This window comes from Lipophrys pholis, assembly GCF_963383615.2.
Source record: "Lipophrys pholis genome assembly, chromosome: 12".
In the NCBI taxonomy this organism is placed as follows: domain Eukaryota; kingdom Metazoa; phylum Chordata; class Actinopteri; order Blenniiformes; family Blenniidae; genus Lipophrys; species Lipophrys pholis.
The window spans coordinates 19,848,560-19,875,969 of record NC_137641.1 but is presented as its reverse complement, the minus strand read 5'-3'; the positions used below and the strand labels follow the sequence as shown (position 1 = coordinate 19,875,969).

Genomic DNA, 27,410 nt, shown 5'->3' with positions numbered 1-27,410 from the left:
TGCCAAGGAAACACACAAATTCATGAAGATCAAACAGTGCCGATAACAGAGGCGGTGACACACACACACACACACACACACACACACACACACACACACACACACACACACACACACACACACACACACACACACACACACACACACACACACACACAGACTCGGGGAGGAAGTAGTCACAGAGAAATGGTTATAATGCGTCCGACACAAGCGGAGTACACTTCCCCCACTGACAAACCGGCGGACTCGCACACTGACTGTTTGGTCACACTTTGTCATCCACTATCTCGCAGTGAAAGCATCTGAAACTCGCACTGAGAAAAACACCTCAACCTGCAACCAGCCAGACCTTGTAGCAGCATCCAGGGTTGTTGTCCTCAAGATGGTGAGTAGAAATGTTATGATCAGCTTAAATTTCTCTAGATATGCACTTTCAAATGACTTTGAAGGTTCCCGTCAAATGCAAGGAAATTCTTACTTGTTCTGCATTTACAGTCATTTTTATGAGACTTGCACAAGTTTCATTGTATGTGCAACCAAAGTTATTTGGCCATTTTGCCAAATTTGAGTTCTGTTGAAGCACTGTTTTTGAAATAAATGTTTGGTATTAGAAACACTTGAGTCACATTTCTAGGCACACTGTGTCAGGTGAACCCTGGTGGCTGGCGCTTCTCGGTGTCGTGTATTCAACACTGAGCTGCCTCTTTTATCAAGCTGGAAACATAAATCTTGTTGTATTGTGCGGATTTTATTCTGTTCTTAATTTTGTCAAAGCAGTACAAGGGGCTTTTTACTATATATTTATATTGTAAATCATCAAGCAGCAAAGCAAACCCAGCTGAATGCATATCTTTATGCTGGATAGATAGACTTAAAATTTGTTATGTGGTAGATCTTGATACTAAGTACTGTATGAAATCATCCAGATGTTCTATACATCTATCAGTTTAGAGTCACTTAAGTCAGGGTCTCCAACTCCGGTCCTCGAGGGCCCCGGTCCTGCACGTTTTAGCTCTCTCCCTGCTTCAGCATAGCTGAATCTAATGATGATGTCATCACCAAGGTTGTGAAAAAGCCCAATAACGAGCTCCTCATCGCAATCAGGTGTGTTGCAACTGGGAGCGAGCTAAGACATGCAGGACAGGGGCCCTCAGGGACCGAGGTTGGAGACCTCTGCGACTATCAGAGGGACTTGCAAACTTCAAACTTTGCTTGTCCGTCAGAGAAATGAGCTGGTATGAACCACAACTGTCATTGGTGTGAGAACAGAACTAACCTGTGCACTCTCGAGGTCACCTGACTGCGTTCGCGGCCTGTTCTCCTCCCCCTCTCTATTTTTGCCCTGTTATTTTGAGAAGTGGTTCTAGTCCGTGACAAAATTTGTGTTTTTTTTTGTTCTTTTTCCATAAAAATGCAATTTCGGTGCGAACGCATTTCGAGAAGCGGTAAAAGCACAGATTGGGTAATTTTTAGTTAACTGTGGTTGAGAAACAGAAGTGATACGGAGGAACTTTCCTCTGTTTCTTTTTCCTCTCATTTCATATTCAGTCACATTTCAGGCTCAAAGTCAACACTTTGTTTTGAGAAGTGACCGGGTGCAAGATGTTACTGGCACCTCTGAAGTGACACTCCGCTGAAATGTTAGAGGTCAACAGGAGAACACAGTGTTTTTCTCCTCACAAAAATAAAACGGTCGATGAATAGTGAATTTATGATCATACACAGTAAACTTTCCACAGTAGGGACATTTAACAGAACATCTTTTAACAAGTGTTCCAATCTGTGCTAATTCACTCACCAAGTATGTGATCAAACTTGACTTAAAATTAGATGGAAGGACTTGAAAAGCATTCAAGTTAACATTTGGATATCATGAAAACAATTAAAACCCGATCACATTTTTTATAGTTGAGTGTATTCACCTAAAGCCACTTACAGAAAAGTCTTAGGTTTTTTTGTTGTTTTGCTTTTGTTTTTTTTTGTTGTTATTTTAGGTGAACTTGGACTTTAAATCAAGTTTAGGAACAATAAAACTTTTCTTCAAAAAAACAAAAACAAACCTTAACTCAAATCAGTTAACACCGATCCATTAATTACGGATTCCAAAACCTGAGAAATATGATACCAGATAATATAAATGAGTATAACCTGCCTTTTCTCCATTTTGATTTAAAAAGATGATAATAGCAACAGTAAGATTTAATTAATGTCTATTATTACTGATTTCCATTATTTAAAACAACACCATGTTATCATGTAATGCATAGCGGTAATATGATAGCTGTCAATGCAATTGTTTTATCGTGGGACCTTTAATGTGTTTTAAGTTAGAACTTAGTGTATGACAGGACATATTAAGTTTCTGTTTAATACTTCATTCACTTTCACTCCACTGCAATAACAACAGCTACTGTATGTCCTCTTATCTCCACTTCCTGGTTCAGTGTGCGTGACTCCAAATATGTCATATCAAAATAGGAGTTACCGCCACTGGGATTAGCTATCGTTACACTTTTTAATCTTTATAAATGTTTTGTACATTTTTTCCTCTTATAACTAAAATAATGTATATTTTTTTAAAGACTGAAATTATAAATGTAATAGAGAGCAAATTAAATTATAAAATAGGCTTCAAAACCACAAAGGTAACAACTATATTATAAGCTAAGCTACCACTATATATATGCCAGACACTTTGAATAAGCATGAAGAAAAATCTATATTTCATATTTGCCACTAACACTGGAGACTTTTCAATATAAGTAACAAAAGCGAAATACATTCTTGCTCATGTTTATACCATTTAGTAATTATCCACTTTCCCTCTTGTCATCAGTGAATACCTTTATTACTGGGATATTTACACTCAATAACTCAAACCGATGATATGTTTATGACAAACACAAGCCAGGAAACTGGTGCGCGCTGTGGTTTCAGTGGTGAATTTGCTTTCCATAGCTATCACCAGGATACAAGGACACATTGTATCAACAACTGGTGAGTGAGTATTTGCATGATAACAGTAGAACCGTGAAGAAAAGTCAATTCTTTGAGCTATAAACACGACTTTAAAATTTTACAGGCGGTTAGGGAGCTACCGAGTGAGGTCATTTCGTAAGTGGTGACAACATTCCTTTCTGTCATAATAAAATAATAAAATGACACGAGGACATACTTATCTAATAGTTGTGTTTTTATGAATAAAGTCACCAATGTCCCTGCAAACACACTGCTCAGTCTGCTGCACTCTGGAAGGAGGTCCCAGAGCTACGTTCTGTGAGGTTTTTACGACTCTGAACACCCCTCAACCGTCTCTGACTTCACATAACTGCAACAATTAGCTAGTGAAATAAATCCAAAAGTTTTATTACCTACATACTGTGCATTTTCAGTCTTAAATATGTTTTTAGACTATTTGTAGATCATTTTGAAGTGTTCTCAGTATTTTCCTTTATTTCTGCATGTTGGAATACCAATGGTCTTGTTTGGGGGCCTATACAATTGCTATGCAAGTGGCCTTGTGTTATGTTATCTATCATCAGCTCTTTGTGGTTGAAAAGTGTTGTACGTAAATAGATAGTGATCGTACAAGGTGCAGATCTGCCGTGGACATGACCGCCTCACACAGCTTGCCATAAAGAGACCATGTGGATCCGCTGAGCCAGAGTCATGCGGGAAATGGTTTTTTTCTTTGTTTTAGACACACTATCAGTGTGTAGTAAATTGGTGTGTAAATGAACACAGAAACAACTACCTGGCTCAATGAGTAACCAGAGAGACTGCAAACACTAAAACGACTGAGCAAACCCTTCAGAATAAGAGAAGACAATGTCTCGAGAGGAAATTAGGTGGTTTTTTTTAAAGAGAGTTTGGTAACTTTTCGTTCCTGAGTCCATCCAGTGTTTGTTTTTTTATGCCTCTTTTACTAACATTGTCAGTTTTGCTTTCGATATTCATGCGTTGAAGTCCGTCTGAATATAATCTATGTGCAAAATGTAAGGACATTTGGGTTTGTAGGACTCCTGCTTTAGTCCATTTTCAAAGGTGCTGAAGATGTAAGAAATATGTGTTTGTAGGCTGAGCAGCAAAGATGACAATGGGGATTGGGCCTATGAATAATGTACCAATACCAAACTACCTACCAAACCTACTCTCAAGCCTTTCCATCTTCTCTACTCACAGATTAGGGACTCTCTGATAAACCTGCTCTGTGGTGGCAAGTATTGTCATCTTCAAAAAAAAAGAATTCAGGAGAAGATATGAGCTGACTCAAACATTTATTATTTCACCCTGTCTATCAACCTCCGCTCAATATGTTCTTGTTCCAATCTATTAAGCTTTGTGAACTTTTGATCTTCTAATGTCTCGTTGCTCTTTACAGGCTGAAAATAAGGCCGATATAAAGGCCATCATGGCCCGCTTCCAAGCGAGTGGGGGAAGCACAGATGAGACTTCGTCGACGCCAGGCGGACGTCCCAAACAGCCACTTCACTCCACCCTGTCCTCTGGCTCAGCTGCACAGAAGAAACCCGTCTTGGAGAGCCTCTCCAGCAGTGCCATGAGTGTTACTCCAAAACCAAATTTCCTAAAAAACACAGTATCCTCCAAAAGTGACACAGACTCACAAGAGTTAAACAAAACCAAATCCATAGCAAGCAGGTTTGGCAACACTCCAGATGACACAAACAACAAACCCTTCATTGGAAATAAACATCTAAAGCCTGAACTAAAACCACTGGGACAGAAGCCTCCTTTAAACAAACCCTCACTCAGCTCCAATGCGTCCGAATCCAAACCCGTCTTTCCTAAACCTTCTCTGGCCACCGGATCCAAGCCCAGCTGGGTGAAAGAAGACAGTGGCGGGGGTGCAGCGCCAAATACCAGCTTCATTCCCCCCAAAGTACCAAGTCCACAGCACAAACCACCCAGCAGCATTGGGAAATTAAAGCAACAGTGCGAGGACGCACCAGGATCCAGCATAGACACTGTGAACAAATCACCACCTCCGACAAACGCCGCTATCAAACCTTCCAACTTCAGGACTGCTCAGAATATGTTCAACAAGGACAAAGCTGAGCAGACAGACAGCGGCGGGTCAAACACGCAGCCGCCAGTCGCTGCAAAATCCATTCTTCCCCCCAAACCTCTTGCCAGTAAAAAACCCAGCTTAAAGAAGCCGCCAGCGTCGTTACCTCACACCAGCAGCATCAGCGGTAATGCTGCTCCAGGGCCAAAACGTAACCCCCTTCCCAACACCCTCACTTTGGGTTCCGCTCCTGCTAAACCAAACCGACCCACCAAAGTCAACTTGGACAGATTTAAGAGAGGGGCTGACTCCTCCATTGAGGGTAAGTGGGACTTTGATAAATGCTTTTGTTTTGTTGTCAGCACAAAAACTCCAAAAGATGTTATCATGAAAGACATACAGAAAGACGGTACTGTTCATCTCAGCCACATAATGGTGTCATTGCTTGTTCAGAGACAAAATTAGATTCAAGCCAGCTTCCGCTTTCAAGATTTGGAAGTAACTTTTTACTTTTATACAGCATGCATGTCATGGCCCTGACTCACTAAATGATCTTATTTCACTCATTCCTCTAAAAGTCAAAAAGATCGTCATTTGACCGGTCCCTCATAAGTGTCGCTGGAATTACTCTGGTTAACAACTTTGAACGATATCAGGACTGAATGGTCAACAGTATGTTTTACCCAACTGCACCACTATACTTTATACGAATGGAGACAAATGACGCTAAATATTAGATTATGTGGAAAATGACTTTTGCTCAAATAATTGTCAATTAACTTCAATTGCGAAGGATAATTTTTACCATACTACATAAAAACACACGGTTGACGTTGTCACATGATTGCTATGCAGGGTTATGGTGGGGAAAACATTTTAATATTCATGTTAGTTCTATTTGCTCACCTGCACGCATAACTCAAGTGTATAATAAATAATCCTCCCATACTGGCCTCTACCTTGGCCTCGGTTTGTTCTTCATGATTTCAGCCTTTAAATCATGAAAATCAAAAAGCTAAATATTACACAATATTCCTGTCAAGCCAAACATTTATAGTAATCACATTTCCTTTATATTCAACTATTTATTCTATATTTAATGAGTGTAGAAATATAATGACTTTTCCCGTAATATCTTTTACTTTGCAAAAGAAAAGTATTTTAGTTGTTGAAATAAACTTCAAGGGAGTCTGCACAATGCACACAAAGTGGGCCCACATCTCACTGTTTACTTGACGGCTGAATTCCAACTTCTGATTAATTGTGATTCAGTCAATCATTCATGAGCTCTCTGTGATCCAGGTCTTAATACGCAACAACCAATTTACTTAATTTCAAAACTTTGACATTTCTAAATAATATAATGTCTTTTTTAGGTCTTCCTTCGAATAGAGGAAGGTCATGTAGTGAACAAATGCATCATAGTGATACAGAAAGCTGGACGAGAGACAGTGAAATCGAGAGGATCGGTGCTTCAGGAGGGAAACCTGTGGCGGCCTGCAGGAGCACACATGCAGCCCCACAGGCAATAATACCTCAGCCACTTGGACGCATTCACACCAGTTGTTTCCCATTAGTATGATATGCCATTGCTCTTCTGCTCCCAATCACTACACAACAAACACAACATGTCAAACAAGGCAAAAAAAAAGCTGTCAGCGTAATTCCTTTGAAGGACTTAACGGACGCTCTCTGTGCCGAGGCGAGTCCTTCCTGGTCGGAGGATGAAATGAATATGCGTATATGTGTGTGGAAGAGTTAAAACAGTTTGCAGGTCTCTTGAATGTTTGAAAAAGAGAGTGTTCCTGTTGCTTGAAGCTTCCCTTGGAACAGACGTTGGTGACACATTTCAGAAGTGTGAAATGTGTTTGTTTTTTCTCACAGACTGATGTGATTGTTTTTGGTTGTTAGCTTCCTGTTGTCGAGTGGATTCTCAGATAAAGAACAAAACACTTCTTCAGACATGTGATCATTATTCAGTCCATTTTGGTTGTATCAAAATGTGTTTGTTTTAACCGACTGTCCAAAATAAGTGCAAGTTGCACCAAAACTGCAGTTGTTTTAGAACAGTGTCCCACAAACACGCTTAGTTCCTCTATCTGCCCCAGCTAAGTTCCCTGTCTAGTTTCTCCTTTCTCCCCCCCGTTGCATCCCCCCTCCCTCGCTGAACTTGTTTCACCACATGGGGAAGTAAGTTCAGTAAGTTCAAGGAGAGAGCTCTCTGAAAAAGAGGCTCAAACCCTTGATCTGAATGTAGTTGTAGGCAAAGATGAACCAGAAATTCTGCCTCAAATGTAACATAAAATATAAACGAATTAGACAAAGAAAGCAAAAAAAAGATTTTGCTGATGAGTATATTTTGTTTTGATGGTATTTTGTGGGGCACAAAATGTACTCGGACATTGATCTCTATATTTATTCCTGTTCATTTGGATAGATTTGAGAAGGGTGAGCTGTTCTTATTTCAAATTCACCACGTTTATATGATATTAATTGCTTTTCGAATTGGGACTTAACAATTGACTCAAAATGAGAATCAGTAATGTAAATACATTTTTTTTTTTATTTAGGATCAGTGTGCTTAACATTTCCAATTCAAATTAAGGAGGGGTGGGGGCAACAGAAAAGATCTGAGGGTCAGAGAAAATCAGTCTGTTCACAAATAAAAAAATATCTGTTCCGATGGTTAATGGGGCTACATATTGTCCAATTTTAATATCATGTCATTATTACAGGTCCTGGTTACAAGAAACCCATCATGCTCACTCCTACGACCTCTAACCCCAGTAACCACGGCAACCATGTGACCCCGAGTCAACCTACTTCTCCTGCTGTACCCAGTCTGCCCCCACGACACCCAGGAACCATGTCAGTCCCGCCCTCATGCACAAACGGAGACAAACTTACTTGTAAATGAGCCTTTCTATGCTGGTTAACAGCAGCTGTGTCCTAATGTGCCCTTCAGGAACCCGCAGGAGGACTTTTATGATGATGTGGAAGAACTGACCGACTCTCCTCCTCCTTTACCACCATCTGCAGGTTCAGTGACCATCGGTGCTTCGTGAAATATGTGTTACAGCCACAATGTTGCCATGCTCTTAGTACCACATGAATAAGGAAGACGACTATGCAAAACAGTCTCATTTTAACTTTTTGGCAAGCAGTTATTTTGAAGATTATATACTAACATTTAGAAAGACATTGATCATCAAAAATATGACAATCAAACCTATTATCAAATAGCAATCTGTCTCCTAATCCTGCTGACTTCTCTGTCTTTTACAGGCCATCCAAGTCAGAGGGCAAAGGTGAGTTATTTTGCAAAGTAGTTTAGTAGCAATTGTGGCAAGTTGTAGTGATTGTATTGCAGTAGATGCCATTGTTGTGGCTGTGGTTGGAGTTGCAGAACTAGGAGGGAGTTGAAGCTCAGTATTGTGGTTGATGTAATGGTTGTAGGAGTTGTAAAGGTAATTTTAGGAGTTTTCAACAATTAAGTTGCTGTGATTGTTGTAGTGGTTTAGTAGTTGTAGAAGTACTCTTTGCAGGTTGTTGTGATTGTTCTTTAGTTGTTGAAGCTGTTGGAGTTGTGATTGTCAAAGTAGCTGTAGATGTAACATGTTGTTGTATTGAGTGTAGTAGTTGTTATATTAGTTGTCAGAGTTGTAATTGTGATTATTTGAGTAGCTGTAGGACTAGTAAAACCTACTAGTTATTGTGATTGTTGTAGTAGTTGTGGCATTTTTGAGTTGTTGTAGCAGTTGCACTAGTTTTAGTAGCATGGTTGTTGGTTTATAGTAAACAGACAATCTAAACGAAGTAGTTCCTAAATACATGAATGCAATGAAATAATAATAAAAAATGATTACATTTAAATGCACTGTGTGCATAATTTGAACCAGCAAAAGATCTGCACGAGACAACTAATCAAGAAGAAGATCAAATTGATGCGGGTAGAAATATAAATAGCAATGCTGTGAAAAATATTTTTAAAAAATCATTTGGAAAGACAGCACATGTGTATATTTGTGCATATTTTGTGTTTTTACTGCTGTGAACCTACTTCATCCAGGTCGAAAATGACAATGATGATGACAACGACGGAGATGGAGAGATGTATGAGGATCTTGATGACCGATGGTGAGACAATGTTACATATTCTTTTGCCCTTTCTATTAGTTTTAGTTTAGTTTTTAAAATAGTGTCCAAAATGCATTCTTACTTGTTTAGCAATGTTGTTAACTGGTTAAGCTCGTGATTATAGTGTTGTTCAGCTGTTTAAGTCTAATTCTACCAATACTACACTCTAGTGGTTGTTATGCAGTACTACAAGAATCAAACCAAATAACAGTGATGGACGTAAAGGACCAGATGACATTTTTATTTTAGTGAAGGCTAATAGGCTCCAGAAAAAGACGCAGACTCCTGAAAACCTCTGTAATCACACCAGAAAACAACTTTTATAATCAACCCCCTCCAGATGAGATCTCATGAGCAAAAAACCCCAAGTCGTCCAAATTTGATTTGTATTTTGAATTTATTCCTATTTTTCACTGCCAGTGTTTTCTCATTTCTGAATATATGACAATTAATTCTATTCTATTCACCAAAGCTTTGAATCACACTACAACAACAACTTTGCCATCTATCATCAACTCCTTTGTGTTTATGGTCTCGAAAGGGAAGCAGCTGAACAAAAGCAAGAAAAGAAGGAGAAAGCAGAGAAGGAGGAGAAAAAGCGACTGGAGGCTGAGAAAAAGGAGCAGAAAGAGCGAGAAAAGAAGGAACAAGATGCAAGAAAGAAATTCAAAGTGAGTGAACTGAAGCTTTTCTGTTTCGAGCAATAAAAAAAAGCTTAAGTTTTATGCTTTTGTGCTGACATTTGTGCATGGGTGGGTGGGTGTGTGTGTGTGTGTGTGTGTGTGTGTGTGTGTGTGTGTGTGTGTGTGTGTGTGTGTGTGTGTGTGTGTGTGTGTGTGTGTGTGTGTGTGTGTGTGTGCGTGTGTCAGTTGGTTGGACCTCTGGAGGTCATTCACCAGGGAAAGGCTCGCACCGACTGTAAAGGCAATAAAACGGACCTGGCTCTGAAACAAGGGGAGAGTCTGGACATTATTCGTGTCCAAGGAAACCCGGAGGGAAAGTGGTTGGGACGGACGGCCGATGGATCGAGTACGTTTCATTTCTCCCTTTCTCACTACCTTTGCCTTGTGACTTTTAACTTCTTCTCTAATTTTCCACAGTATTTTTCAGTCTCATCTGATAATTCCAAACTGAATACTTTACTATAACTTATTCATTTTAGCTAAAAAAAAACCAAAACAATAATAATAATACTGTAAATCAATTAGACAACTGACCCAGTAGTTTATGTTGCTCTTACAGTTGGTTATGTGAAGACCACCGCAATGGAAATCGATTTTAACACACTGAAAAGTCATCAGGCTCAGCAGTCCTACGAACCTGAAATCTACGATGACATTGACGTGGTCTCTTCTGGGAACAGGTACCATAACATGTCAAACAATCAGCTTCCACTTTCATTTGTAAGCGACTTATTTAAAATAAGTACACACTATAATTCAAATAGCTGAATCGGCTCATTTTACCAGCAGGATCTAAAGCCCAGTTCAAACTGGCTACTATAAGGAAAATGTCTTGAATTTGTTGTGATAATTAAAAAAAAAAGACATATTTGTTCAAATGTTTCTATTTTTTCCTCTCCTCCTCAGTGGCAACGGACCAGGAGGTACGCTTACAAATTCATAATATATTGGATCATGGTTTCGTCATTAATATATATATAAATAATCAACTACACTTCATCTTATTGCAGTTGTCCTTCCGCCTCTGCCGGGAGATGGAGGAGAAATATATGATGATTGTGTTGATCCAAACCTGGAAGTCAGGTGGGACCTGGTTCAAGTTTTAAGAAGGATTGTTACAGTGAAACAAATTTGAAGTGTTTGATGAACTGCCTAACTCTGGATGCTACTATGAACGGAGAAGGACACTTAAAGAAGCAGCCGGGCCTTAATTGTAAAACAGATCAATTGATCATAGCACTGTCTGGTAAGATGAAGGTAAAAACAAAACAAAAAAAAAACCTATAATGAAATAGAAGTTTTTCACTCATTGGTTTTCCAGTCCCACTGAAGCCACGTTTTCTCCTGTGAAGTCCAATGTCTTCCTGCGAATTCTTGACCGAAGCAGACGCCTTTCAAGCAATAAAGTGTAAAATACACTCAGTTGTAAGACTGATCACAGATCTTCTGTCCCGTCATCAATTTCAAATCAAACACTAATTTCTTTCCCCGGATTAACACCAGATAAAACCACTCCGTCCGAATAACACTGAAACATCTCCATTTTTGTTGTGATTATTGCAGTCCAAGAAGATAAATTGTGCATGCCTGAGAATTATTGGTGATTTTACTAACTTGAAAATACAGAAAATCTGCATGTGTGTTTGATTTGCGACTCAATCCGAAAACCAAGGCAATAAAATAAAGCTTTAACCTTCTCACACAGGTTTTCAAAGGACTCACGCTTTACCCCCCAGAGAGCCTCAACCACATCGATTTGATAAATATTAAATGCATATTGAATTCAGCTCCTTTATTACTTGTGTTTTTGAAAAAAGAAAATCAAAATTATAATAAATTAGAAGAGAAAAATCATGCTGGGAAAAGGCCTTGCGCCTCTCGGGGCAAAGCCTGCCTCACACTTTGAAAACTCATAGTTCTAACATATCTAGAAGAAGTGATGGAACTCTGTCCCATATTAATGTTGTTTTTTACTTATGTCTTGCCAGAGTACCTCCACCCAGCCAGTTCACTGTAGAGGGGCCCTCAGGTATTCCTCATTCCATTTCATATAGACCTTCCTCATATTAATTTACTCTCATTGAAGCTGTGCTTGTGAGATTATTGCTTCCAGTCAAAACTCCACCCACCTTACCTCAGGCTTTAAGTGTGAGCACACTAGTACTAATACACCATTATTTTTTGCCTTAAAGGAAGCAATGTTGAAGATTTAGATGTTTCACCAATTGTAACTAATCATTTGTAATAACATATCAATAAACAGTTCATCTATACACAATGAAATGACAGTTTAATTGCATGCAGTCTCAATAAAATAGCCGTTTATAAACGTACAGATCAGCTGGGAGGAGCGATTGATGAGATTTATGATGATGTGGACTATCAAGATGCACCCCGTCCCCCTCCCATCAGCAGGTACAGCAACATCAATATTTAAGAAGATATATCAAATTAAACAAAGATTGATACCAAGCTTTTCTCATCAATTGACACATCTTAATCCAATGTAATCTTCTTCTTGTGTGTGTGTCTTCATAAAGCCTCCCAGGCATGAAAAGTAAAAGCAGACCTGAAGAAATGGATCCAAAGAAGCAGAAAAAGTTTGAGAAGGAGGAAAAGGAGTTTAGGAAAAAGTTTAAAGTGAGTACTTCAAATGCCTTTTAACTGTTCCCACCTTTCGCTTCAGTAGATAGTGTTTTATTGGACCTGAACTGAGAGTGTCACCTTCATTCTTTTTTCAGTATGAGGGGGAGATACAGGCATTGTTTCAGGTAACCATCGCCCACACGCTTACCAATAAGAAGTGGAGCTATAAAGAGCTGTCGGTAAAAGCCGGAGAGAAACTGGACGTCATCGTTGAAGCTGTGGATAACAAACTGATATGTCGCAATGAGGATGGGAAGCGTGAGTCTCTGTTTATTCGGTTTATTATGATCGAAGAGGATAAAGTGATTATGGGGGCTTGTGGTTCAGTTGGTGGAGCAAGACTGAACTCCAAATTTGCCGCCAGGAGAGATAGAGCCTGTTGCATGGCAGCCGTCAGTGTCAGTGTTCGACGGTCTGTATGAAAATATGAACGTGACCGAACAGAAAAGCTCAACACAGAACTCCATCTTCTCATTTTAACCCCGAAATCTGTACTTTGCAGTTGGTTATGTTTCAACCTCCCACATCGTGACGGAGTAAGTATCGATAACTCCACACTGACGGACACAGATTAAACGACGTGTGGTTTGTGCTGATTGTTTTGCTTTTGTTGACAGTGATGGAGAAATCTACGATGACATCGGGGATGGTATGTTAATCTCCGTATTATCATTGTATGGATATCACATGGGAGAAAAACACTTTTTACTGGTTAATTTTGCAATATAATCTGGTTTTCTTTTCAGACTGCATCTATGACAACGACTGAGCGAAAGAAAACCTGCATTGGCCGCATTGTTTTATGCTGATATTTCCATGATTTGCTATTTATTGAATTTCTTCAATGATGTTGACTGTGAAAAGCTGTAAGTAAACATCATATTGAAACCAGAAGAATTCTCGATATTTATTATTATCTGAATGGCTGAAAAACTGTACATGTTTCTCACAAAACAAGGAAATAATAATATCGTTTTGGATTGTATTCCAATATTCCACAACACTGTCAATGTACGTATTTTGAGAGCTCAGTCAGATTACAGGTCCGTCACTGCAGGTTACAAGCTTACTTCAATTACCATTGCTGTTTTTATTGAAAGTGATAATCTGACTTTGTACTTGTGCATTTCTTTGCTATGAGTAAAGTTAAGCGCAGATTTTCAAGAAACCGCTTCTGAGAAATTACTACATAATGTCTGTTTGTTTTTAATTTTCTTCTGCACGTCTTGCTTTATCCTGTCATTGAAATGAAATCTGACCCAATACAAGGAAAATAAATGGAATTCTTAACAGAGACCATGTGTACGTGTCACATTTATCTGGACTCTTGTTTGATAACTGAAAACTTTGGTTTGATGTGTTTGCAGGCTTTTAAAGGCTTATAACGTGTGTTCAACCTATTAGTCAATGATTACTTTTTTGGTAAGAACTAAATGGGGAGCCTCTAGAGAGAGGAAATATGATAACACGGTGAATAATGGTGCTCAGATCACTACTGAATTATGCTAAACATAGATAATTTGACAGATTTGTGTCTCAGAAAAATTGACTCAGGCAAGGAAGAATGGAACATATATTATCCCTTTGTGCTGAATCACAATACAGTAGATCACCTAATCTAATGGCAATGCTTCCTGGAATTAGAAAAGATTGTACAGAAATTCCACCTATCCACCCATCCATCCATCCATCCATATATCCATCCATCCATCCATATATCCATCCATCCATCCATCTATCCATCCAGGGTTATGTGGTGCTGGAGCCGATCCCAGCTAACTACGGGTGAGAGCCGGATACAAATTGGACAGGTCGCCATTCTGTCACAGGGCAAACACAGACACAATCACCTTCACTCCTAGGGGCAGTTTAGGGTCACCAATTGTGGCCTCCATTTTGAAGAAAAAAACATCCAACATGTAATATTTTAAGTTAGTCCATTTTTGACTTTTCAAACTCTTCATGACTCCGAAGGACGATGGAGAAAACCAACTTCAATAAAAACCAGACTCGATACAGAATCAGAAATATATTTCAACTGCACCTGCATTATGTGTGTGTGTGTGTTTGCGTAAGTGCATACGTGTGTGTACACTTACCTGTCCTTCTGTGGGAGCTGAGCCTGGAGAAAGAGCAGGGTTGTAATCCTGGCCTAGTTTAGCAGCAATCCCAGGATTGAGGTCAGGGACCAGTAGTAGAAAGTGCAGTGTGGACAGAAGTGTTCCCTCAATAATCTCATGTTGTATAATATAGCAACCTTCATTGTGAACTCTACTTCGCATTACAACATTGTGTTGATTATACTACAACAACGCAAGTGTCTCTTGTACACGACATGTCATGATGACAGCACTCAATGTGCTTCCAAGCATATTTTCCCTCCAATATTATTAACCATTAATTCACTCGGATACTTTGGTAAAAATACATTTGCTTTATTTGGTTCCTCATTGTAGACAGGGCGCATGTGGTGAGGCAAGCTTTAAAATACTGACCACAAGGTAAGTCAAATCTATTTAAGAAAGTTATGTGTATATTTCTCAGCACATGTAATACCTAATATTATTTTCCCCCGATACACCCGTGCGTTTCTCCCATACGAAATATTACACAAGCTTAATAAACTCATCTTTCAATAAACAAGGCGAATAAGAAATTAATACCTCACCTGTCAGTAATAGTTGATATCGCTAATGAGAAATAAGCATCTATAGTTCATCTAGAAAAATAGTTTTTATATATATGTTTACAACAAGAGGGCGGTATGTACAAGTCCTCACACAAAGCAAAGTTGCTGATTTCACGCTGTGTCAAACAGCTGTGTTGCCTGTACTGTCGGTGTCAAGAGTAGCTGAAGGCTCAGTGTTCAGTGCTGCTGCCTCGCAGCACATTAGTCCCCGGCTCAGGTCTTGGACCTGATTCCTTTGGTGTGTCGCTTCCTGTATATGAGTTTCCGCTTACATCAAAACCAGGGGAGTTCTCTTATTAGAAATACCGCCGTCGGGCTCTGGCTGACCTCTGCTCCAGTTCAAAACTTTGAAATTATAATCAATATAGACAAACAACAAATTTCAGATTGAAAAAGTAGAATACCCAGTATTAAAATAAAAACCATGTGATTTCCTGCATGTAGCCTGTTCTTATTTAATAAGACGTTAGTAACGCTAAACATTGTCGACTCTGATCACTTTCTTCGTTTCTCACACACACATGCACGCGCTCACACACACACTGTGTAAAAGGCATCATGAACAAGCGTCTACAGATTTCTGCGGATAGTAAACGTTCATCTCTGTTGAACGGCACTAATGCTCATGAAATGTTACTCTACTCAACTGGAGCGTTACTGTTAGTCTACCTTTGGCTCTCTGCAGTCAAGGTAAACAAACTCTCTCACTTGTAAATATCAGTTGACTGGAAGGAGTTAACTCATGAACCAGAACATAGAAGATTTTCTGATCGAGCCATGAACATTGATCAAACATTTTGATAGAGGATTCGATAGAAAAAGACATTAACAGGAAGCTGTCTTCACTCTGGCATAGTCCAAACTGTACACGAGTATCATTCACTACACAGATGTACAGTATATACAAGACAAGTCCTAAAATATATGCAGGATTCAAACTAGTTTTAAGATACTGTAAGGAAGTATGTATATAAAAAAAGTTGTGGTTTTCTGTACATTTGAGAAATGAGACAAACACATGTGGTACTCAATCACCCTGCCAGATATATGAATCCTTAAAGAATGAGCGGTTTGAAAAGATAAGAGAAACCTGACATGCAAAAATCACCTTCACCCTTCATTCATAATAATCTAAAAACAAGGGCTGCGATTGTGTCTTACGTGTCATCATGTGAAAGTCATGACTGCTTCGGTTTTCTTCAATCAGCCTATTGATGATCGCCTGCCTTGTTCTCAACTTAATTCTTTGCTCACCTGGAAAGTTTCCCTAAGGATCAAGCTCTATTCTTCTTGGTGAGGAGTTTTCCTGATGGAGGACTGTCGGGTCGTGCACTCGTGTGTCTGTCGTCCTGACTTCATTCCTTTGGCGGCGATGCAGGGTGACTGGCTGCAGTTTCTCTTATAACTCTGGAGTCCATTGTGAGCGTCTGTGTGCACCTCCATCATGAACGCTTCCCCTCAATCTCTTAGCACATGGAGCAGGTCTTGGAGCCCGAGCCACTGGAGCTGGCGTCAGCTGTCAAACAGGTAAAGAGTCAATACGCTGGTGGATCAGGAGCATTTGGCAGTAATTTCTGAATTTAGGTTATTAATGTCTTATTATTAATTTCTTTGACTAAATGAGAATCAAATAATGCACAATTCCATGGCTTTGCCAGTTATTTACATCAGTGTTTCCATTCTGTTTCTGTTTGGCAGCAGACTATTTATATAAACCTGAAAAGATTTTCAAAAGAAAATACTGTTACCATATGAATCCTACTCATAAATACCTATAGAAGTAGAACAAATGATTGTATATACAATCCTAACACACACCCAATATTTCTTTTAAGTCATAATTCAGGTATTTAATAGTGGACATGTGGTGTCAATAGGATTATCCAACACTGCAAAAGTATAGTGAGAAATAATTTGAAACTATAATAGGAAGAAACTGTATGCAAGACAGTTTTACTACAACCTTGGTATATTTAGGAAGCACAAATGTTGGAAGGTCTTAAATCAGCATAATAACATCTGTTAACACCCATCCTGTGAAATATACATTTTTTTCTTGTATTTTCATTTATCATGCAATTAATAAACTGCACAGAGTCCAGGTAGAAATAAGCAACAGTGATACATTTATTGTTGCATTTCGTCTTCTTTCTTAGGACTGCTTTACCTTTAGTTGCTGCTGCTGCCTGTTTGGCAGCCTTCTCATCCTCTATGGCTTTGAGTGTGGCCTCGTACTCTTCTTTTTTAGCATTCCACTCCTTCCTGTTGTTCAGGATACCGTCCAGCATCGGCTGGATTTGCGGATGGAAGCGGGAGAACTCCTGAGAAGAGGCAATCGCATAGAAAACAAGTTTAGATGACAATGGGGTGGCTCTCGATGATGCAACAGTGAAGATAAGAGAGCGTTAAAGAGAATCGGCCTGATTCTGATAGAGGGCTCAGTGAAAACTCTGAAAGCCCGAGATCAAGATATCTCAGAGTTTCTGAATCAGAATAAGTTCAATTTTCTCCCTGAGCCTAACATGTACACTGAGTTTTTCTGTCTCATTCATTCTCAATCAGACAGCCTTGCGTTTAAGACAATTCAGCATTAGATTTCATATTATTGTTGATCTAAAATGTATATTTTATGTCACATATCTGCCTGCTAATCAGTCAAACACAGATGACTTAGTCACAGCTTGATTAAAATCCATTACTCTTTGTTTACTGCTAGGATTATTATTAATATTGTTATTGTTATTATTATTATCCATCAAGAAGATGTGGAGCTGCTCCTCGCTGACGTAGGGAGAAATGTCAGTGAACCTTGAACAGGTCACTAGTCCAACAGAGCAAACACACCAATAACTAACCAGCTTGTCTTATGGGAGGAAGTCACTCAAACTGTCACAGAAAGACTCCGGAGCAGAATCTAACTGGGGTCTTCTTGCCATATGTCTGCAGAGCTAGTCGCTACACCACTGTGCCACTTTTACAGCTGATATTCAACTTAAAACAGCCTCTGCTGGCAGTTCCAGCTGAAGTGAGTCCAGTCACTACTGAATATGGTAGATAGAACCAGAGGTTACCATGAATGATCTATTTCAATTAAAAATGCTTTCTTGTGCATTATATGTTCATTAAACCAAAGTGACATTAGAGAAAGAAGATCGCTTAAAAATAGTCATCTGAAGTGTGAAACTCACATTATCTGATTTCAAATATATCAGCTGAAAAGAAACGTAACGCTGTGATTGAAAGGGAGGGTATTGTTAAACGTTACCTTGTAGACAAACGTGCATACGAAGTCAATGAAACCACACTGCAGTTTAGGAAGCTCAGCTGATTTATTCCTGTCCATCATGGGCTGTTGGGAGGAGAACAAGACGTTAGAAGCACTCAGACATTATGAGGTCAGGAACTGTCAGCATTAAGAAATAATGTCTCGGTTTTCTCACACTGCAACTTGTTCTTCAATACTTTTTGCATTTATCGCTTCAAACAATCAGTAACAACATTAATTACAGTGTGAAATACTTTCTACCGTAACTGCAGGTGCAGCCCAGGAAAGCAGAACATCATTGGGATTTTTGTCAGTAATCTCGACATTCAAATAAATATTTTCATTCAATTTAAAGAAAAAAAAATTGTGATAACTGTGGGCTTCAATACAATGAGATACAATGCTTTTGATATTTCAAATTTGCAACTAAAAATGATAAAGAACACAACATAAAGCTTTGAAAACTTCCACTTCATGTGGAATACTGTAAAATATTGAAGTTTCATTATCTGAATAAAATTAATTTGTCAAAATGCACCTGTATATGGTATCGTCAACATTTTATGAGCTATAGAAACCTGGAAATCACCTGCTGCTGATGTGAATAAATCTAGTAAAGTCAACGCCACACATTTGGAAGCATTTACAATTTGAGCAAATTTACAATACTGTTCTCGAGCCGGGGTTCCTTGCAGTAAAAAAAAAAAAGACTCTGCAACAAAAAACTCATTACTGTGTACACCTGTACCTTTACAACAATGAAAATGGCAGAACAACATGTGATAGTAAATCAAAACGACACAAGCTACAAAACACAAGTGCCACCAGAGTTTGATAGTGAGTTTCTGTCTGGTTGTAGATTATTGATGATGGAAGAAATGTTTTTCTCCTTTTTCTTCTCACAATAGGACAGACAACTATTTTTCCACACACATATGTACATTGAATCAATATTTAAAAACTCACAATGGGTTGTTGTTCCAGTACTGTCCTCTCCAGGTCACCCTGCTCCCAGAACTCTGCTGCCACAGACAAGGCGACCTGAAACACACACAACTCTGTTGGAGCAGCTCCAAACAATGGTGGCAGAAAATGTATCTGTCACAGGTCTTTATATATTTATGAATTCACTTTACAACATCATTTTGTTTTTTTCCTCATTAGGCCCCCCGGTTTATTTATTGCACTCCTCACCTTGCTCTGTACTTCCCAAGGCTTTGTGATAGCAGACAAGTCACATGCGGTCATCATCATGGCCCTGAAAAGGAAACAACATGCAGAGGATCAAACTTCTGTGGAGGAACAAAGGAGAAAGTGTGCATTTGTTGCACTCACATGACAATCTCTTTTCTGGTTGTTTCTAGAGACATGAAATCAACCCATTTCTTCTCGTCCTCGTAAGTGTGTGAAAGGTCCACAATCTTCTGGAACATTGTTCGCTTCCTGGCAAGAAGAAGAACCACGTTATTCCTTCTTCCCTCCATTTTTGTATTTATATTTGTGTTTGTGACAGAAAAGCAAGAGTAACATGATAACTTGAATTAAGTATGGCGAGCGAATGATAGATTGTACTGACTTAAAATAAAGAGCCAGGTCGGTGGCAATGATGGCGATGTCCATGAGATGAATGACGTGCTCTACCTGCCGCCTGTTGAGGTTCTGGTAGATATTCAGTGACTGCAGATGAGAGAAGGCGAGGAAAAAAGCAGGGCACGTCACCAAAATGTTACATCAGGCAATAATAAGAACTACTTTCTGACAGAAACCTTCTTTTTCTCCTCACCTCATCACCAAGGAGAAACTTTCCAAACTCTAGATGGTGTCGTTCCAAGATGGAGGAGCCGTGTAACTTGGCCAGAGGGTTACCAGATCTGGTGAAGGAAAATATCAGCAAGAGATGGACGTCAGTTGTCATGCTCATGTACTTCCGACAAATTATTTCAATTCAGTTTGGCCAATAAGACTATTACTAATGTCAGAGTCGTTTTACGGAGAATAACTCAAACTTTCCACATGAGCAGGCAGTGATTGCTGGGTAGCAATATCATGTCATTAAATATCAAAATATTACATATTTAACCTGAGAACATGACAAACACTTGGCAGCATCAAGATTTGTATCCATTCATGTTCTATATTGCTTTATCCAGTTCAGGATTTGATGTGCTGGAGCAAATCCCAACTAACTAAGGCCAAAGGCCATTCCAGTCCATCACAGGCACACAGGCAACTACAGCAGTTTAGGGCCACAAATTAACTTTGCATGCATATTTTAGGGCAAGGAGGCAAAAACAAACTCCAAACAGAGAAGCCTGAATTCAAACCCACAACCTTCTCACTATGAGGCGAGAGTGGTAGCCACTGTGGTAGCCACCATGTTACCAAGCAGCAGAGGAAGAATTGGATGGAACATCCAAATCAATGAATTTTTATATTAACACAATTAGATTGTTTGAATCAAAGTAAATATTATTTGTGCAGTCTTCAAACCAACAAAAACCTATTGGATTATTTATTATCACAATATGTTAAAATCACTAAGAATAAATCCTATAAACAAAACAAATGAACAACAGTCCTCATTTATGGTAAATGTTTGGTTAAAATGCTTGTTATTACTGTTGTCATTCATGATAATAGTGCTCTTGTTATTGTTAATTACGACCATATTCAATAGACTTATGGAACGATATTCAACCAACACACAAGCACACCATCTTCCTGGTATCATTCCCACTCTAGTATGCACAAATATTGTTGCAAAAAATATTAACCGATTGTGAAGCCGTGAGTGTAAATACATTCTGGTAGCACAGACAGCAAACAGTGATTTAACTTCTGTTTGATAATATTTGTATTCACCATAGTATTAATCACTGAAGAGGCAAAACCTTTTAGCAGCACTTACTTGACTTGATACAAGTTGTTTGTCCCCCTGTGATCGATATCGTGAAGGAATCCTGCAGTGATCATGGCCATCACCTCCAAATCCGTGTAATACCGCTTCAACATTCCCGTCTGAACACACAAAGCAGTTAGAAAACACATTCACTTTGTACACTCAGTTTTTGTACAACTCTAATATAAATATTTTGACTAAGAATGGAGCCGACAGATTTTACCGTTAGTAGTGTAAACATGGTTTGTCCCACGTTGAAGCCATGACGCCAGTTGTGGTAGGTGATCTTTCGGTAACCTTTACTGACTGAGTACATGAAGCGAACCAGCACCTGAAAGGAGGGAATTATCATTCCTGAGCAAAACAAAAAATCAAGCAAGAACTAACTACCTGTTTTTATGTGTGTTTCTAATGATACCTCTTGAGGGACTTGGAATTTCCTAACTACTCCAACTTCATAGTACATCTGAATCCCACATTTAACCAGCTCCATCTCGGTACACTTTAAATCCGAAAAGTGGAACTGATAGATCTCAAACTTCTTGATCATTGGAGGTAGTTCTTTTTTCTAAAAGGAGGACATAGTAAAAAAAAAATTAAAATGTGTCTGTCCAATTATGGGACTGGTAGATGTGAAATTTGACAATTTGACATTGGCACTTTGATTTTATGAATGAATACCAGAGTGTACTTTTATCAAATTACCAAGATATCTAAGAGCTCGTCCTCTTCACACTCTCTCGGTTCACAGCCATGGAGCTCGCGGGTATTCTGTAAGAAATGTGGTGAATAAATTTGTGATTTCTACATACATGAACTGTGCAAACCAGCAGTAGGACAAAGACTGTTTTACGAAGTTCAGCCTCCCACAAAGTCAAGTGGTCATACTGAAAATAAAACATTTATTATTAAGCATGATTGCCTGCAGGACTGCTCAGGACTGTTTCTGGTATTATTAAGCACAAGTCTAACTTCAGGTTTTAATCATGTCTAAGTCCCACGGAGGTTGATGTTAAAACAAAATGATGTCACAGGACTGACCAGGACATTCTGAATCTCATCATCACGGCATTTGACGTGATAGAGCACCATGTCCTGAGCGATGTCTTTTCGATTCTCGAGCTTGTTCATCTTGTCATAGGTGTCTGTGTTCAAAGCCGACCATCCCAGGAACTGGGTCAACGCCTGAGAAAAAGCAAAAACAATAGACATTTTGGCCAAGTCCCACCAAAATGAAGACGTTGATTTCTAAAGCCAATCACAAACAGTACGAGTCACAAGTGCGCTGCCTCTTTCATACATACACTGAAAGACTAAATTACCTCCATGAGCTGTTCATCCTGATCATCGAAGGGTTTTCCATCTTTTCTGTTGTAAAATGTGGCCACACCCACTATTTCTTCTTTTTTGTTGACGATTGGCAGGGACAGGACATTTTTTATGGTCCACCCACTGCTGTCCAGTGGCTCCGTCTGCAACGATAAATCATGACAGAACAATATCTCTCAAGCTGTGTTTTTGGAATGTCGTACGGTAGTTTACTTTCCAGTCTAATCGGTGATCCTTATGGGCATCCTACCTGAAACTGGAACGTCTCATCAGCTGGTGCATTCATGATGTTACAAATCTACAGATCAGAAAGTAAAAAACTGATCAGTTTGATAGATGTGGAGGTGCATTGGTCAGAAAATCACTGAATAAAAAGTCATGGAAAAGAAACTCACAAAGCCACTCTCAGCCACATACGTAGGGAGGCCACTGCTCAGGGCCCAATGATCAGCGGTTGGATTTCTGTGTGAAGGACAATAATGAAGTGACCAGATGTGTTTTGTAAGTCATCTGCTTGATCGGGTATTTTCAATAAATATATATAAAAACATAAAATAACATTTTCTCAGGTCACCAAGTCTTGAACAAATAAAGATGAATAGTCACACAAATCGAAGAAAAACAGGATTTACATACGGTATGACTTTGATGTCTTCTTTTCCATGTAAAATATAGTCAATCACTTTGTAGAAAATTACCTCCTACAGGAAGAACGCAAAATGAATATCACACGAAAAGACCAAACCAACATATCAAAATGTACTATCAAACAACCTGCTGACAGTTAAACAAAAAAATTAGAACGCACCCTTCCATCTGGTGTCACAGGGCCAGAGTACGGAGCCTGTTCTCCCATCAACACAGGCCAGATGTCAAAGAACTCCTGGATGGAGACAGAAATGTTGAGAAAAGGTGCAAAACTTCCCGGTAATAAATGAACTGAATGTAGCCCATCGCAGGAATAATGACCATTACCTTTTCCTTTGTCATGTCTAGTAACCCAACAGAGTAGCGGTCACAGTTGAGGTAGGCTCGGACTGTGTACAAGGCTTTGTGAAACTGTCGCTCAATATCTGTCAGCTCTTCAAACACCTTGTTGGCGGACCACAGAAGCAGCTAATACACACCAGAAACACACAGGGAATCGGAGATCTTACAACATATATAAACCGAGTGATGTATTGATGCATTAACATTAGATACACAGAATTAAAATGCAAAGGTTGATTAAAAGTTGTGCAGGTTGAAAAGGCCTGTACCTGTCCTTTACGTGTCTCACAGCTGTGGAGGTAACTCAGGTGGTAGATCTTCAAGTTCAAAGAAGCAATTTTCAGATATTTTAAGAAAAGCTGAATGAACAAAGAGGGGGGGGGGGGAAGACATCCTATAAATGCGTAATAAAGGACAGTGGTTTTCCAAATGGAGAATGGGCTTCATCTGGATGGCAGCAGCAAGAAAAATCTCAGGGGATGTCTGTTCCCAAAACTACAGTCTCCTTTAAATTATAGGGAAGATTCATTATAAAAGAAATGAAAACATGTGGTACAGTTAGACTGTCGTGAGACAGGCTAGTATTAGGATTACTATTGCAACAACACATCCTCAGTAGGGTAAAGCAAACCTGTCTCACGACGGTCTTATTTAAAAACATTTTAAATTCTAAGTGTAATGAAGAAGGAATAAATCATAAATCTCTAACACTTTGGACACCAGGTGTGAAAACCATTAAGAAGCCTGTCAATAAACCAAAAGCATCTTCACACGTGTGATGAAAAGGATGTCCTGGCACTACTTCACATTTTAAAAACCCAGAAAATCCTGTAGTCAGACTATAATATTTTACACAAACTTAACAAGGGATGATTTTAAGCATGGTTCTGCAAATATCATTCTCTTCGATATTCAACTCTGCATGGGACGTCATCAGCCAGCTCTGGCTCTTTTCCATCCAATGGGTTTATCCCCATATGAGACGACATGCTCACAGATGATCTCTTAATGAGCTGATGTAGAAGGGCCATACTACACCTCACCTATTAAAGCTTAAACAACCAACTTGTTTGCTCAGGGGAATTCCCCCCCTGTTGCACAGATGACATTTCTATTTTCAAATCAACTATTTCTCTTCTTTATAATCACCACTAATGAAAACATAGTCCCTCTTTATCTGCTCTCTGTGCCTCCAGGGTTTCTATTGTGTCTGTGAGAGACTCACGTCTTCATCCTCAGGAGTGAAATGTGGTCCTGTTTTCTTATTCAGGGCCATGATCACTGCCACCATGTCTTTGCCGTTCAGGATGGGCGTAGCCAAAATATTCTTGGTCTTGTATTCTGTGAGGTCATCGACGAATGAACTGAAGTTCTGATTCTGTAAGGTGAGGACATCGTTAGAAAACATTATAATTTACCAACACCATATACATAAAATAACCATTTGTCCTCAATATTCATATTTATTTCATGCTTTCAGAAGGATATAATGACTCCACTCTATTTTAGAGGTGTTTCAAATGTGAATCAATGAGATCTCAAGACGCGTGTCCAGCATATAAAGAAGAATTGACATATACTGTAAGTGTGGCTGCGCAGCTATGATGGGTGACTTCAAGGTGAAGCTAAGGACTTCAAAAAGGACACCATACACCTGTAAAATACCATTAAAATGTTCATATACAGGTGTGCCATAGACCCCCTTGGTCAATGGAGCCCGGTTTTGATCTGTTTTAGATTCTTGCTGACAGCTAACTAAATGCCACGGGTGTCTAATCCAGAGCTTGAGCAGAGGCTGATGGGATCTGAAAATAAATGGATTATGTCTGACAAAGGGATTTGTATCTTCACTTGGTCAAGTATAGATGTGTGACTAAGTCTTGAACAATTTTAGGCCTTTAATTATAGCCACTCAACATGAGGAATCTTTCTCTGAGGAGTTTATTCCATTTTCATATAAACAGAAGCGTGTCAGGATGTTTCAACTGTATTCTAACCATTGGTGGTTTATTTCCTTTGCATAATGTATCTCAAAAGGATTATCACTGTCAATATCCCGTCAGAACTGTTTCTAGATACTCTTAGCAAAGTTTGACTTGAGGGTTGCACCTTAAATATCTTATAGGACATGACTCTATATAATATAAACACATCTTGCATTGTTTAAACCGCTCAGTTATCACTCATGAGCTATGTGCACCTTTTAATCTGCAACATGACATTTAAAACCTTGACCTACGCTTGTTCTCTCACAGTTCAGGTGGAAAAGTATCTCAGCTACCTCACTTGGAAAAAAGCATTTGTCATTTTGAGTTTTTGGCAACCATTGTAACCCTTTGTTGAAGCCAAACTAAATTAAGAGTTTGAAAGGGGATGCCTCTAGTGTCCCTCAGTGGCCATATACTGAATTACACTGACAGTTGGCAAAATTAAACTGTATTCAGGAATGACAATAATGTTTATTGGTGCCTTGTTTTCTTCTTGATCAGTAGCTTGCCCTCCTTACCTGTGTGACATCTTTCACATTGACGGTCTTCTTGGTCTGGGCCACGTGGCCGACTATTCCCATGTCTAGAGGATAGACGATCTCAGAGTCCGGCGGGACCACACAGTCGTCCAGCTCGGACTCCGTGCTGATGTTGAAGAGCCTCGTGGCCAGCTCTCCGATGCCATTCCTCTGCCGGTACATGAACAAGCTGCAGCGGTCAGCTTGGATGAGGGCACTGATCCGCTTCAGGATCTTGAAAACCACCTTCTCCACGTTGATGTTCTCCTGCATGTCTTTGATCAGATCATACATGATTCGGCTTTCTTCAACCTTGAAAAACAGTGAAAATAAACATTTTCTTTAGAATTTCTCAGGATTAGATCAGATGAATTCAGCCCCTCGATACTGGTAAGCCATGGTGAGAAAAGTTGAGAAAACTTTCAATACTTTACCTGGCTGAGCTCCTGAAACTGGGTAAAGTCGATCTGTTTCTCTGGAAGTCCTGAAATCTTCGATATTGAAGAAGGGGTCATTTTCTTGGCAAAGTACTTTTTAGCAAAATCAGGGTTTCCATTGAGGAACTTCTCCACGTCTTCCTTTTGCACGCCCATGGTTCCTTCTTCCTCTTTTGCTCCCCAAACGTTTCTTTCTTTCCCCTCCTCAGTTTAGTGACAGAGATCCTGTCGAGTCCACCACTGCTCAGAGGGAGCTGCCTCCAACCACTCCAGTGAGAAACAACAATCACAAAACTATCAAAATGGATTAAAAACTATCGTTAACTCTTGTAGAAACCATGAAATCTTACCCAGGTGTTACACAGACAGGGGGCGGACAGAGGACACATTCAAATGAACGTTTAAAAAAAAATTATAATCCCTCTCTGCTAGTGGGATGAGCGAAGTGAGCAGGAGAGAGCCCTCAGGAGAAGGCAGAGAGCTCAATCCAAACAATCCTTCTGTCATCAGCAGATAGAGCTGAAGGTTAGCAGGGATCTGCCTATACTAAACTCATCAGCTGATCATGTAGTAAAGGATATGTGGGCCAAAGGCTCCAGCCTCCACTGCACCTCAGCACATTCAATCTGATACTGAAGCCCAATTCAGTTCAGTCACACACACATTTGCATTAAGAGTAAAAATGAGAGACATGAAAGACATCAAACTATCATGACAAAAAAACCCTGTATGGCTTGTAATGTTTCATTGCAAAAAAAAAATTCTCTTTTTAACTGGGATATCAGTGATATTTTTGTAAAAAG

At 39.3% G+C, this 27,410-nt stretch overlaps 2 protein-coding genes across 5 annotated transcripts; one reads left to right on the top strand and one right to left on the bottom strand.

Moving 5' to 3' along the window:
• Window positions 1–225: 225 nt before the first annotated feature.
• fyb1b (FYN binding protein 1 b) lies at window positions 226–13,788 on the top strand. 4 transcript variants are annotated; one of them, XM_080476830.1, is made up of 19 exons: window positions 226–385; window positions 4,382–5,348; window positions 7,762–7,894; window positions 7,992–8,065; window positions 8,312–8,334; window positions 9,096–9,163; window positions 9,705–9,834; window positions 10,033–10,192; window positions 10,406–10,526; window positions 10,753–10,769; window positions 10,857–10,929; window positions 11,168–11,254; window positions 11,835–11,875; window positions 12,183–12,261; window positions 12,387–12,486; window positions 12,588–12,750; window positions 12,995–13,028; window positions 13,110–13,141; window positions 13,239–13,788. In XM_080476830.1, the coding sequence occupies exons 1-19, from the start codon at window positions 383–385 to the stop codon at window positions 13,259–13,261; spliced, it is 2,328 nt and encodes a 775-aa protein (XP_080332956.1). In that variant the 5' UTR covers window positions 226–382; the 3' UTR covers window positions 13,262–13,788. The 4 variants fall into 4 exon arrangements, with proteins under 4 accessions (XP_080332956.1, XP_080332958.1, XP_080332955.1 ...); XM_080476832.1 differs by lacking the exon at window positions 11,168–11,254; XM_080476829.1 differs by lacking the exons at window positions 12,995–13,028; window positions 13,110–13,141; window positions 13,239–13,788 and having other exon boundaries at window positions 12,588–12,981.
• A 1,124-nt stretch (window positions 13,789–14,912) lies between these two features.
• pde6b (phosphodiesterase 6B, cGMP-specific, rod, beta) lies at window positions 14,913–27,152 on the bottom strand. The gene is made up of 24 exons (XM_080477298.1): window positions 26,958–27,152; window positions 26,605–26,874; window positions 26,171–26,482; window positions 24,890–25,042; window positions 23,934–24,023; window positions 23,650–23,790; window positions 23,483–23,557; window positions 23,311–23,375; window positions 23,070–23,136; window positions 22,925–22,972; window positions 22,668–22,817; window positions 22,387–22,530; window positions 22,051–22,116; window positions 21,764–21,913; window positions 21,569–21,676; window positions 21,355–21,464; window positions 20,230–20,317; window positions 20,023–20,123; window positions 19,782–19,889; window positions 19,641–19,704; window positions 19,413–19,487; window positions 18,447–18,530; window positions 17,349–17,502; window positions 14,913–16,697 (listed from the first exon to the last, which is right to left on the bottom strand). Exons 2-24 carry the CDS (start codon window positions 26,761–26,763, stop codon window positions 16,648–16,650), a joined length of 2,562 nt encoding a protein of 853 aa, XP_080333424.1. The 5' UTR covers window positions 26,764–26,874; window positions 26,958–27,152; the 3' UTR covers window positions 14,913–16,647.
• Between the last annotated feature and the right edge of the window lie 258 nt (window positions 27,153–27,410).

What these genes read in the sequence shown, in the direction of transcription:
- pde6b (XM_080477298.1), bottom strand. Translation starts at nt 26,763, where the DNA reads ATGGGCGTGCAAAAGGAAGACGTGGAGAAGTTCCTCAATGGAAACCCT. An exon ending in ATGTGGCTGAGAGTGGCTTT is followed by an intron (nt 22,973 to 23,069) that starts GTGAGTTTCTTT and finishes TCTGATCTGTAG; the next exon opens with ATTTGTAACATCATGAATGC. An exon ending in TATGCACGTTTGTCTACAAG is followed by an intron (nt 17,503 to 18,446) that starts GTAACGTTTAAC and finishes GCCTCTTCTCAG; the next exon opens with GAGTTCTCCCGCTTCCATCC.
- fyb1b (XM_080476829.1), top strand. An exon ending in CCACGACACCCAGGAACCAT is followed by an intron (nt 7,895 to 7,991) that starts GTCAGTCCCGCC and finishes TGTGCCCTTCAG; the next exon opens with GAACCCGCAGGAGGACTTTT. An exon ending in ACGGACGGCCGATGGATCGA is followed by an intron (nt 10,193 to 10,405) that starts GTACGTTTCATT and finishes TTGCTCTTACAG; the next exon opens with TTGGTTATGTGAAGACCACC.